At 41.5% G+C, this 13814-nt stretch overlaps 2 protein-coding genes across 2 annotated transcripts in view; both read right to left on the reverse strand.

The window, feature by feature from the left end:
- Positions 1–733: 733 nt before the first annotated feature.
- LOC141406941 (uncharacterized) lies at positions 734–2409 on the reverse strand. Its single transcript, XM_065546264.2, has one exon. The coding sequence runs from the start codon at positions 2255–2257 to the stop codon at positions 1781–1783; it is 477 nt and encodes a 158-aa protein (XP_065402336.2). The 5' UTR covers positions 2258–2409; the 3' UTR covers positions 734–1780.
- The window catches only part of LOC102140273 (hypothetical protein), a 52844-nt gene continuing 39763 nt past the window's right edge, over positions 734–13814 (reverse strand). The window contains exons 6-7 of the mRNA XM_073993449.1: positions 3858–4008; positions 734–3527 (exon numbers count right to left, since the gene is read on the reverse strand). The gene's annotated coding sequence lies outside the window, so the exon portion shown is untranslated. The remainder of the gene's footprint in view (positions 3528–3857; positions 4009–13814) is intronic.

Here is a 13814-nt window from a genome sequence, read left to right on the forward strand (position 1 = left end):
ACTGATAGAAGATGTCTTGCAACTTTGCAGCCCAAAGCATTCCTAATACAAGTACTAGTATCTTCATTTTACAGTTACAGAAACTGAAGCTTCAGTTGGCCAATGGTAGGTTCAATTAGACAATGCAAATACAAATTTGTTATTATTACTTTTTTGTTTGTTTGTTTGAGATGGAGTCTTGCTCCGTGGCCCAGGCTGGAGTGCAGTGGTGCGATCTGGGCTCACTGCAAGCCCCGCCTCCTGGGTTCACGCCATTCTCCTGCCTCAGCCTCCTGCTTGTAGCTGGGACTACAGGTGCCGGCCACCATGCCCAGCTAATTTTTTGTATTTTTAGTAGAGACGGGGTTTCACCGTGTTAGCCAGGATGGTCTCGATCTCCTGACCTCGTGATCCGTCCACCTCGCCCCCGCAAAGTGCTGGAATTACAGGCGTGAGCCACCGCGCCCTGCCTACATTATTTATTTATTTTCTTTTTGAGACAGTATCATATATCGCAGCTCACTTCAGCCCAAATTTCCCAGGCTCAAGTGATCCATCCACCTCAGCTTCCAGAGTAGCTGGGACTACAGGCACATGCCCCCATGCCTGGCTAATTTTTTTGTTTGCTTGTTTGCTTGCTTATTTTGTAGAGATAGAGTTTCACCATGTTGCCCAGGCTGGTCTGAAACTCCTGGGTTTAAGCGATCTGCCCGCCTTGGCCTCCCAAAGTGATGAGATTATAGGCATGAGCCACTGGGCCTGGACCATTATTTTAATTCATTGTAAAGTTAAGCCAAATTGAGGCATCACAAAAATATTCAACAAACTTTTCTGTCCCATAAGGCTTCAAACAATATTTCTATTCTAGGCTTGATTTTATAAATTAGAATAGACAAAGCCTCCTGATGAAACACAATGTATTCAGTAGATAATTTCAAAAGGGGCCAGACTGTCCCAGCACTACCTAGAGCACTGAGGCATTTCCTGCACTAGGAAATCAAACCTAGAGACTCCAAGGAGGAAAAGACATTACAGAAAAACATTACGTAAACATACTCATTGATGTGATAAATTACTTCTACATGCTGAAATAGTTCTTGCACTTCCTGCTGACTCACTCAGAGGGAATTATCAGTGTAAAGTATTCAAAGCTTTCCTCCTTTAACTCTATGCCCCAAGTTAATACTGGCATTCTCAGTAGAGCTAACACGTTGTGTACCACCTTAGTAAAGGGTTTAAATATTGACCAACTGATGGATACTGAGAAAATCAGGTCCAGAAGATGACACAAAGAGCCCGTTGTGGAAAGCCCATGAGTGTTGTACAAGTCACAATCAACAAGCCAGCAAACATCTAACTAATGGAGCTAGGATTGAACATTGAATCACTAGCAGGGCCTGGCTTTTCTCAGTTGATCCAATCAGCATTTATTTGCTTTATATCCCAATGCCTATCCCAGTGCCTGGAACACGGTAGGTAGTCAGTAAGAAATGTGAGCCCTCAATCTACACCTAGTACTGGTTGTGCTTCAGCGTTGGGTTGGTTTGTTGGCAGAGTTTGACCATGTCAGGGTCCAGGTTCATTCACGTCTCCCAAGCAGCACATTTGTCCACTGGCTCAGCCACTGGAGAATACATTTGTTCACACCGCGGGGCCCTGAAAAGACAGACTGGCGGGCTGCTGGAGCTTTGTAGAAGGGGTGTCACTGTGACAGTGGGAACCGTTATGCTCCTTTCTGGCCTATGACTTGCGGTTGTGTGTTCCAGGCTGGTCTGGGGCTTGATAAGGGGTTTTGCCTTTTCTACCTGTGGCTCAACAGCCAGACAGACAAAACCACTGCAGCCACTATCAGCAGGAAGACCATGGCAGCCAAGGGTACGATGACCATCAGAGGGTACCTGCTTTCTCTGGGCTGCGTGGGTGCCCAACGGCTGACTATTAGTGGTGGCTGGTGGCCAAATGACCTTGATGGCAGAGACTCTCCATCCACACTGAGCTCTTCACCACTGTGCTGTCCCCAGGGATCTGCTTTCTGCCATCTGGTCTGGGTCAGTTTCACTAAAGTTTCTGTCTGTGCCGTGAGTCCTGAGGAAAACACAGGCTTCTCCTGAGAGAGAACTGAGGTTACAAGGTTGTCTCCAGTGACAAATAAAGGAACATCTGGTGTAAATGTTTGCAAAAGTGAGGGGTCAGGTGGCACTATGGTGAAGGGGAGATAACCTATCACTGACTGTACATGATCTACCCTGAGCAAGAAAGTGAAGGAGTCGTTCAGCATCCCCACGCCTGTTGGTGGAATACCAGCTGCCCTTGGTCAATGTCCCTCTGAGTGAATACAGTAGCCTCTTCCATCACACTGCTGCGAACCCCTCTTCGTCCCAGTCTTCTATGTACAGGGGGCTCTATCACTTCAAATTTGGGATCACTGTTAGTCATATTAGCAAGCTCGGTAGCATCTAGGTCCCTTCTTCTCAGCTGATGAGCCACTTTGTCAGCAATTTTCAGGCCTGACATAACCTGCAGTAAAGGCTGCTCTCTGATGTTCAATGTTTGTCCTGTCAGGTTGCTTTCTGATGTAAACAGTGAGAACTGTAGCTGGTCCTGTGTGGCAGTGAGATTTGTCATGTGATAAGAGAGTCTTCCTGAATCCAAATCTTCCTGTCCAAAATTGCCGGCCACCTGGTCTTCAATCAGCAGGTGCCCATGTTGGAGGGGCCATGTTACCTTGTAAGAGATTTGGGGGCTCCTCCCACTGGTCGTCGCTGACAGGTGAGCATTGGTGATGGTGATGGTTGTCTGGCCTTGTGGGAGAAGGAGGTCAGTAAGGTTCACAATGCTGATGCAGACGGGAATGACATCCAGGTCAAGAGCTTATATAGGGGCGGTGTGCACCATCTGCCACACTAAAGTAGAACACTCCAGAGGAAGGGCTTCCATCCTGTGTGAACCACACCTTAGAGTTATCAATGTCAGCTTATGCAAAATGGCGAACAGGTGTGTCCAGAAGGTAAGCCATTGCCAAAAAGCCATTATTAGGATTACAGATGATCATAGATCTGATTTCATCTGGAGGACTGTCCAGATCTTCCACTTTCAGATGTTCAGGTCCCACAGGCAACCTACTGCCCTGCAGAACTTTCAACCAAAGCCCCTTTGTCTTTAATTCTGGTGCCTGGTCATTATAATAATATCACCTGGAGAGATGGTGATATTAAACATTTCTTCAACAAAGTCAGCTTCCGGCTTGGTATTGAACTTGCTCTTTTGGTTTGGCCAAACCACAAAGGTAAAATTATCAGCCAGTGATTCAGAGTCATCATGAATGTATGTAATTCCAAATTTATTAATTATATACTGAGACGAACTGGGTTTTCCTTTGGTAATATTTCTTTCTCCAACCATAATTGTTCCGTGGTAAGGAAGAGATGTCGCTTGGAACCAAATTTCGTAGGAAGAGCGCTGAGATTCAGGCAATTTGAATAAGAGGTTGGAGGCATCTAACTTAAATTGGTCAATTAGAACCTTGTCTCCCTCCTTGACAAAAGCTCCTGTTAAAAAATAAAGAATAAATTGGCATTTCATTAGAACTTTTAGATGACAGCTGTAAAGCTCTTTTTTCCTCAAATTTGTCTAGTGGATTATTTGTAACACTTTGGTTGCTCAAGTACTTGAATTAGCATTGCTACTCAAGGCATATTAAATAAATACATTTTAAATACACACACTCACACACAATTAAGTCAACATTTCAGGCAACTGAGCTTTAAAATCTTTATATTCATTTATAAAACATTAATTTCCTAACTTATCTACTACTGGACTTTCTCTTGCCATGGAAACGTGCAGTTTTCAATACCCCTTTCCTTTTAAGAACTTACCCTATTTGTCATTTTAATTTTCTATGAACAGTTTTCTGTCATGGGCACAGTGAGGCCTTCAGTTGGAGGTGCAGATAAAATTCTTTAAAGCTAAGTTGCCATCCTTCTCCCAGTACAACTATTTAAGCTTCTGAGATAAAATAGAAGAGACCTGGAGAAAGAGGGCATGTAAAGAAATAATAACGTTTTATAACTCTTTAAGTTTTATTTCAAAGGTTTATATCATGGCATTGACAATTAAAAGGGGAAAGATTTATTTACAAACTCTCCCTACTTTAATAATTATAGATGAGGCACTGCTCATATCTTGGCGGCATTACCTGTGTTTGCAAGCAGACAACTCTGCTTACCAGGCTTAGTGATATCATATGAAATAGTAATACAGAACTCCTCAGGTCCCAGGGCTGCTGGTGAGGAGGAGGCCGAGAATGTAAAGGAGTCTTCCACAGTCCAGCCAGTGTTCTCACGGTCTATGTGCTGATATAATATCAGCCCTTCACTGACCTGACCAAACAGTAAGATAAATTAGCCCCTGGTTTCAGGGGTGATACAAGGATTGATATATATCCTAACTGGAAGCGATACGTGTCCTTTGAGCGTTCACTTTACTCATGCTCAAATTATTGCACATACCCATCTAAATGCAGGAACATTAAAAATGTAGTAACTTATTTTTCCAACTTAGGGGATTCTATTATAAAAATGATCTATTCACCAGAGAAAGAAAAGCACATTGATTTTAAGACAACTAATGTCTAAGGTATTTGTATAATATTATAGAAAGTTTATAAGAAACTTCTACTTAACTTTCCAGAAGCTTCAACAATAATCAACTCAGAATCAGTCTTGTTGTATATATACTCCTACCCACTTTTCTGTCCCATAGATTATTTTTAATCAAATCACAGACATCATATAATTTCATCTTACTATGAAATGTCTGAATGTTGGTCCCCTCCAAAACTCATGTTGAAACTTAGTCCCCATTGTGGCAATATTGAGAGGTGGGCCTGTAAGAGGTGATTGGTCATGAAGGCTCTGCTCTCATGAATGGATTAACCCGTTCATAGATTAATGGGTTAATGGGTTAATGGATTGTCATGTAAGTTGGACTGGTGGCTTTATAAGAAGAGGAAGAAAGACCTGAGCTAGCACACTCAGCTCCCTCATCATGTGATGCCCTGCACTTCCTTGGAACTCTGCAGAGTCCCCACCAGCAAGAAGGCTCTCACCAGATGTGGGCCCTCAACATTAAACCTCTCAGCCTCCATAACTAATAAATTCTTTTTCTTTATAAATTACCCAGTTTCAGATATTTTGTTATAAGCAATGGAAATGAACTAAGACACATCTGTAAATGCTTTAGTAAGTATTGGTTAATGATGACTCTTAAAAACATAACCATAATACCACGATCACATCAAAATATTACAAATATTAACTTAGTATTTTCAAATATCCAAATGTTCAAATGTATCTGGTAATCTAGTACATGTCTTTTTATTTTTTTCACCAGTTGCACTGTTGAGTCAGGATCTTAAGTCCACATCACATTTGTTTGATGCTTCTCATAGGTGTCTTTTCATCTATGGGGTCCTCTGATTTTTTTCTGCAATTTGTTTATTGAAGAAATTGGGCTGTCTGTCTTGAGAGTTTCCCACATTCTGGATTTTGCTGACTGCATTCCTGGGATGTTGTTTCGCATTTCCTCTCACCTCTGTATTTCCTATGTACTGGGAGTTAAATCTAGAGACTTAATAGGAATCAGATTCAGCTTTTGGATAAGAATATTGTACAGGTTGTATTTTATATTTTCTCTTGCTTCTCATTGCAAAGCAAAATAATAGGTTGCCTCTCTCTTGGATATGTTAAGATTGACAGGCAGATTCAAATGTTGGCAGGTTAGTCCTTCTATTTTAAGGTTCCCCATCAGCCTGTCACCTAATAGATTTAAAGAGTCATTGATACCATTGCCTAAATCCATTATTGTTGCAGTGGCAAAACACTGATACTCTTTTATCATTTCTTCTTTATTATCTGGAAGTCTTTTGTAAGAAAGAACTTTCCTTTGCCTGCTATTTGGTTGTAGTGAGGTACAGGAAAGACAGGATAAATGCTTGATTCTTTCCCTTTATGTACCAAACTTTAATCACAGAAGGGAAGGCTACAGATAAAATATTCAGCCCTTAGTTCCTATGGGTCACTTCTTTTTCTGACCTGCTAGCTATTATAATACTCTGAGTTTACAGGTGTGTTTTGCCAAGGTATTCTATGTCCAGTTCAAATATGCCTAGGATAAACTATCATGTAAGTTACAGAGCAGTTGAGTCCACCTCATCAATCAATATCTGGAAATGCTATATTTCCAGAGGTCTGTTATAGGTTCTATTTTGTAAAAGGCATTTCAAGAGTAACTAACAGAAGTTTGGGTCTGTGAATATATGTTGCTGTGGCTCAATGCTGATACAGAGGCTATATCTTGAACTCGAGTTCTAGAAAGGCTTTTGGTCTGGTGAGTTTCCATGGAAGATAAGCTCCCTGTCCCAAAGTAGCAAAAAACTGTTGGTGAGGACTTTTTTCTTTCTTAGCCCATTCAAGGTTGAGGCAAGGAAATGCTGTCTTTGGAGGATTTTAAGCTGGGAGAAGAAAGAAAAATATCTCTAAACATTACCTTATAGAGAAACAAGGTTACTCAGGAGAAACTGGAGTTTCTCCAAAAATAGCAATTTCTGGTACTAATGAGTGACTCAGTTCCTCAGCAGTTCCTGGGAAAGAAAGTCTGCTTTATTTGGCAGCCCTAGCATTTCAATTCCTAGCTTAAGATTTATGGTTAGTCATAAATGCATTTCCCCTCCCAGAAACAGGTGACTGTGCCATGAATTTTGGACCAGAGGATGCTTTTTAGTCTACTTGAGAGAGGCATCATATTATAAAGCAAAAAAGATCCAATTCCCTAAGATGAAAAGTAACATTGTCTATTAACCAGGAGGAAAGATTTTCTTGGAAGCTGGTCAGTCTTGTCCTTTGGTGTAAGTGAAAATTAGCTTCCCTGAAAAATATATGAGAAGTTGTTAGAATAATCTAAGGATCTTCTGATGTCCGCGGTGCAGAGAGTGGTTGTCCCAGGAAAGGAATGGTGCTCACAGACAATTGAGATGAAAGTCAGAAATGTTCTGAGGGAAGAGACTGGGGAAGAGTCCTAGGCATAGCTTTGTATTTCAGGAACCTAGTGGAGGAGAGGTCTGTCATAGGTTCTAGTTTTGAAAAGGCATTTCAAGAGTATGAAATTAAGTGTGAATAACTAATTGCCTAATTTTACCCTGGAGAGTGACAGAGAGGATTTAACTAGATGCATCTTGAGTGTCTGGACTTTAAGACTGGATAGGGTGTTACTGAAAGTGCTGACCTAGAAATAAAAGGGAGTAAGGTGCCTGTGGAATGTGCACTTGCCAGCCATGCCCTGAAAGAAGTTTGCAGGTGAATAGAGACTCTTTGATGTTCAGAAGAGAGTTTTTCCTTCTGCAGCTTTAAGAGCCAGGTTCCAAGGGGTGTGTGTGTATTAAGGAGAAGGCCAGGAAAAGCAGAATGAGACCAAGACTTCAGGAGAAAATGTGTGGGGTAAACCTGAGGAGAGAAGGATCTAAGAGAGGATTAGGAATTTTGTCACTTAAAATAGAAAATGGCCTTGGAAACAATTTCCAACAGCTCTGCATATTTCCACGGTATTAAATATGGATAGGTAAGCTATTTAGCTGAATACCTGGGCTCTGGGGTTAGGGAGAGGAGAGAAGAGAGGTTTTTATTTCTTATGGATTTAGTTTAGCCCAGATATTTTCTCCTTAACAGATGAAATCTTTCTGGAATGTTGTTAGAAAACCAATGGTGTTGAATTTCAACTAATAAACATAGTAGGAAAAACAAAATGAGAAAAATCGCCATTTGGCAACCTCTACAGCAATAAACATTTCAGGCAAGAATCCTAAAACTAGTGGGTGAAAATGTGATGAGAAACAGGCTATTTAAATCTTTCCAAAGTGTCTCTTCACATGATATTTATTAATTACAAAGGGGAAAACGGTACCTTCAAGGGGATAAACATGAAAGCAACACCTGACCAAGTGACAGAGGTAAACATCCTCAGTCCTGGGCAAAGTGAGCCTTAGGGCCTCTGATGGGAAGCTCTGAGAACCCAGCAGCTCTTCCAGTATTCCTGCCCTAAATGCACAACCTAAAAAGATTTGATCATAAGGAAACAGGGTAAAACACCAGGCTAAGGGATATTCTACAGAGAACTGTCCTGTACCTGGCAAGAAATGGCAAGGTCATGAAAGGCAATGTGACTGAGGAATGATTCCAGATTGAAGGAGACCAAATGTCAGAGGCATTCAAACCAGAGTAACTCCGTCTTGAATAGGGATTGGGTATAAAATAAAGCTGAGACCCGCTGGGCTGCATTCCCAGGAGGTCAGGCATTCTTAGCCACAGGATGAGATAGGAGGTCAGCACAAGACACAAGACAGGTCACAAAGTCCTTGCTGATAAAACAGGATGCAGTAAAGAAGCTGGCCAAAACCCACCAAAACCAAGATGGCAATGAAAGTGACCTCTGGTTGGCCTCACTGCTCATTTTATGCTAATTATAATGCATTAGCATGCTAAAAGACACTCCCACCAGTGCCATGACAGTTTACGAGTGCCACAGAAATGTCTGAAGTTACTATATGTAGTCTAAAAAGGGGAGGGGCCCTCAGTTCTGAGAACTCTCCACCCCTTTCCCAGAAAACTCATGAATAATCCACCCCTTATTTAGCATATGATCAAGAAATAACTATATGTATATTCAGTCAAGCAGCCATTGCCACTGCTCTGGATTGTGATCCCTTTCTGGTAACATAAAGATATGGGACAATTAAATGCTATGTTTTATGCTGTGCCCTTTTTCTTTTGCTAAAAAAAATGTACTGAAACCACTTGTGAAATTTGAATAAGGTCTATAAATTATGATAGTACTGTGGCAATGTGAATTTCGTGGGTTTGAAAATTATACCGTGATTCTGTAAGAGAATGGACTTAGTTTTAGGAAAAACACACTGCAATATTTAGTAGTAAAGGGGCATGGCAGCAACTGGCTCTCAGAGTCTCCGAAATGTGTTTGTGTGTGTAAAGAGAAAAATGATAAAGCAAATGTGGTTAAATGCTAACATTTGGGGAATATGGATGAATAGTATATGGGAATTCTTTGTACTCTATTACAATTATTCTGTAAGTCTGAAGCTATTTCAAAATAAAAAGTTAAAACATGATAATTTAAAAAGTAAACTTCATGGTGTTTTACTACATCAACTTCAAGAAGGGACAAGTAATCCCTCTTCTCTGATGACTCAGAGTATGCAGAATGCGGGAGGGAGACCCACTCACAAATGCCTTGGGCACTTGAAAATCAATAAGTAATTTTAAGATCAAGATATAGGGTCTAGTTGGTCGCCATACCTGCCCCATCTCACCACCACCACCCAGCTGCCACCTCTAACCTGGGCCATTTCTCTAGGACTTTAACAAGGCTGTAATCCTGCCTTGCCTATGAAAAGGTGGATATGTGGTTCCAAATCCTACAACTTCCCAGACTAGTGCTGTTACAGGTAGTTAGGCATTAGTGGGACAGGAGAGGGCTTTCCCCGCCAACCCACTAGAAATGCCAGGTGATGACTCGGCAATTATTTCATTGCCTCTCTAAAAGTGATAAATTGGCAGCTGGCACCAGGGAGAGGCCATTTCCTGATGGTCCACACCTGTTAATGTTAAAGCGTTAATGAAAGGCAGATCCCAGGGAGAAGGAACTTCCTGGGCATGCATATTAAGAGACAAAAATGGCAAAGTATGGTCTTCAGGGCACACTCCACCAGAAAAAGGAAGAAAGACTCAGAAGGATATGCATACAACTTCCTAAGCACAACGCATGTGTTCAATTCCCAAGGGTAACAAAGGTACTGTGCATTCAGGAAGCCCACCCTAAGGGAAGAATCATGGGAAAGAGGCGAGCCTATAGAACCCTAGAATCAAGGCAGATGTCCCTTTTTTCTCTTTGACCTTCAGGTGCCCACTTCAATCTCTTTCAAAGGTTCTTTCCTGTCTGTTCTAAAACGTTTTTAATAAACTTCCACTCCTGCTCTGGAACTTGGCTCAGTCTCTTTTTCTGGTTTATGCCCCTCAGTCAAATTCTTTCTTCTGAGGAGGCAAGGCCTAAAGTGGCCGCAGATGCGTATAGATTTACCACCAGTAATTTGGGGTGACTCAGATCTCTTCCACTGCTAACAGTGCTTTCATTTGAAGGGGCAATAATATAATATCCCTCAGATCTCTGAGATTTAAACTTTCTGGATCTCATATCCTTGATTTCTAGGGAACCACAAAGAAACCCATTTGTTAGATACTAAAGAGAGATATTTGGTTCTAAGAAGGCCAGACTTTTCTGTGATGCTTTAACGTTTACAGCTGAGAAGCTCAGAGAAATTGGAAATTTAAGGAAAGACTCCCCACATCTACCCCCATACCCTCATTGCACACTAGTTGGTAGCAGAGCTGGGACCTGAAGCCAGATCTGCAGATTAGTCGATCAGTGCTTTCTCCTGTAGCAATAACTGGGGCCTCTGGCTCCAATGGCTTGAATTATTGCTTTTCTTCCTCCAAGGAAGAAAAGGGCACTTGTTAATATGAGAATGCAAGCCAAAGAGTAGAGTAGATTTTGAATCATGGATTGATCAGACCTAAATTCAAGTATAAATGCCACCAATTTTCAACTCTGTGGCCTTTGTGCAAGTCACTTAATCTCTCCGAGCCTCAATTTGTGCATTAAAATATGGAATAATACCTCACTTGTAGATATGCATTTGACTAAATTGGCCTATTGCATATCAGTGTTCAAAAAAATGCAGGCTCTGGGCATTTCTAGGTTTTTCAAGAAAGCTAAGTTCTCACCAACCAATTCCTTACTAGAACATCAGAGGATTCTGGTTAAGTATACTCTTTTTTATACTGAATCGTGGATGTGAATATTAAGCAATCAGAAAGTTCTAAAATATGCTTAATAAAATATTTTCCCATAAAAATGAAGGAATTTATAGGCTAAAATCTTGGCACATTGCAAAAGCTTACTTCTGGTTGCTTTGTAAATAGATATTTGTTCACTGTTCTAAAAATGTTTGCCAAACGGACAAATAAACTACTTTAAAAGTGTCATACAAATCTAAAGTATGTACATTTTTTACCATGAAGCAGAATTAAGGCCATCAAGGATATTTCTTATTTATTTAACAAAAACACATAGACAACACCTAACTTTTATTGAGTCCTAAACACAAATTCCAGGTGCTCTATGCGTCACTTTATATAATTTATAATTCATGCATAGACAATAAGTTGGAGAGCCTAGTTTTGAACCTAGCCCTGCATGACTCCAGAGTTCATGCTTTTTTGGCTACCTAGGAGCCATGCCTACAGTATGGAAAATTCAATGAAATTCTAGGCAGCAAAGAAATTCGTAAGAGCTCTCCAACTCCAAGAACCCTGGCAATGTGGAAAGTCAGTTGCAAGTATGAGTAGGGCAGATAGGTGCCATTTTTTGGTCTGGCCTGGGAAAAACACAGTCACTATTGATAAGGGCTTGTCCAGACTTGTAATGACTCAAATAAATAGCTAAATAGCTCACTTTACCTATTGTACTTATTACAAATGGCAAGGTAAAGAAAGGCTGTATTACCATTCTTCTATACTACTGCCTTTTTATTTTTTTTTTTTCCCTGAGACAGGGTCTCACTCTGTCACACAGGCTGGAGCGCAGTGGCATGACCTTAGCTCACTGCAACCTCCACCTCCCAGACTCAAGCCATCCTCCCACCTCAGCATCCTGAGTAGCTGGGACTATAGGTGTGTGCCACTATATCCAGCTAATTTTTTTATTTTTTGATAGAGACAGGATTTCACCACATTGACCAGGCTGGTTTTGAACTCCTAAACTCAAGCAATCCACCCACCTTAGCCTCCCAAAATGCTGGGATTACAGGCACAACTGCCATTTTTGATCAGGGAGAGACTCTCATTACTCTATTAAAGAGTAAAGACATCGGGATTAAAGAAAGAGGAGGTTTCCTGAGGGCAATTCCTGTTTGGGCCCCAAGGTGACTGACAGATACCTGCCTATTCAAGGCTAAGCTTTTAAAACCTGGAGCCAGAGAGCTAAGGATCACTGTGAGTGCCCTTGGATGAACCCAGGGATGAAGCAGAAGCTCAGATATACTATGCTTGGGTGGAGGGGGGTCAACTGTGGAATATAATTTTTTTTCCCTGAAGGTATTCTACAGGTCCACAGAAGTACACGGGGACAGAACTGGGGTAATGAGATCAAAACTGTCAAACTTGACCAAAAGGCAAGGCTAGAACACTCTGGAGAATATCTTCATTCTAAGGGTGTCTCTAAATACAGCTCCCCATGAATCTGATAAGAAAACCAGACCATGAGTCCTTTCCATTGATCCTTCCCACAGTGGGGCTTAAAAGTAGCTTTGAAATTCCCACTGGAGAAGAGAGTAACCAAATTATCTCCAGGTCAGCTGGGAGAAGGACAAAGAGGAGATGGAGACAGGAATCCACTTGCTTAATTCTCCACAACACAATGGTTTTGTCCAAGGTTCAGGTCTCCGGACAGGACAGCAGTTGGCCAGAAGGAAGAAGAGAAAGAGAACTGGCCACAAAAAAAGAAGAAGGAGAAAGAAATCTCTATGCCAGATATTCATGGGGAAAGAGACTACAGAAAGTCAAACCATTCAAGAGGGTAAAGTCTGCAAGGGTCCATGAAAATTAACCAAAAAGTCCTAAAAGCTAACATTCTGAAGACACCAAGATGCTGTACTTCTGAAAGATGAGCACCAAGGAAGAGCTCCTCTCTGTTTACCCTTTCTCTTTTCCACCAGGACTGACATGACCAGGGCTACAGAGAGCAGCCAGATAGACAGGGTTCAAGGTTCCCAGAAGAGATCAGAAGCCCAGGCAGCCCAGGATGCCAAGGCTTAGAGAGGGCCCAGGAATCAGGCTAAATAAAGTGGGGCTGAGTTAAGTCCCAGGAATAATTTCCCTTAGTGGGAGTGGGTAGAAGAGGCATTTCAGAAAACCTAGGTTCCGAAATGGTGGTACTTGGAAATCTGCAGCTGGAAATGGGCAACTGAAACCTAACCCAAATAACTATCCTGGAGTTGTGGCTCATGCCCTTCCATAACTGGGTCAGTCTCTCCAGAAACCAACTAGAATAAAAATCTTTTTGAGGAGCACAGCAAGATAGCCATCTATAGCCCTACCTGGCAGAGAAGTCCAAATTCACATTTATATAGACCTAAACATAGATTCTCATATGCCTTGTACCATTATATGTGTATAACCTTTAATAAAACTACCAAATGAGATCAGATAAAAGACTGCTATTAGGAAACAGCAGAAGGCAGTATGAGATGTCTTACTTTTGTTATATGTGAGTGTAGTAAGTTAAACATTGCCCCCTAAAGATATCAGGCTCTAATCTCTGAAAGCTACCTATGAATGTTCCCTTATATGGCAAAGACCTTGCAAATGTGATTAAGTTAATGATCCTGAGATTGGAAGATCATCCTAGATTATCCAGGTGGTCCCTAATTGCAGTCAAATGAATCTTTACAAGAGGGAGGCAGAGGGAGACTTAGACAAAAAAGGAGAAGGCAGTGTGACCACGAAGGCAGAGATGGGAGGGATGCGGCCATGCACCAAGGAATGCCTGCAGCCATCAGAAGCTGGGAAAGAGGCAAGGAAAAAACTCCCCCTCAGAGCCTTCAGAGATTGCACAGCACTGCTGACATCTTGATTTTGGTCCAGTGAAATGGAGTTCAGACTGTTCTCAGGAACTGGGAGGGAATAAATTTCTGCTCTTTTAAGCCA

The sequence above is a fragment of the Macaca fascicularis genome, chromosome 6 (assembly GCF_037993035.2).
Source record: "Macaca fascicularis isolate 582-1 chromosome 6, T2T-MFA8v1.1".
Taxonomy (NCBI): Eukaryota; Metazoa; Chordata; class Mammalia; order Primates; family Cercopithecidae; genus Macaca; species Macaca fascicularis.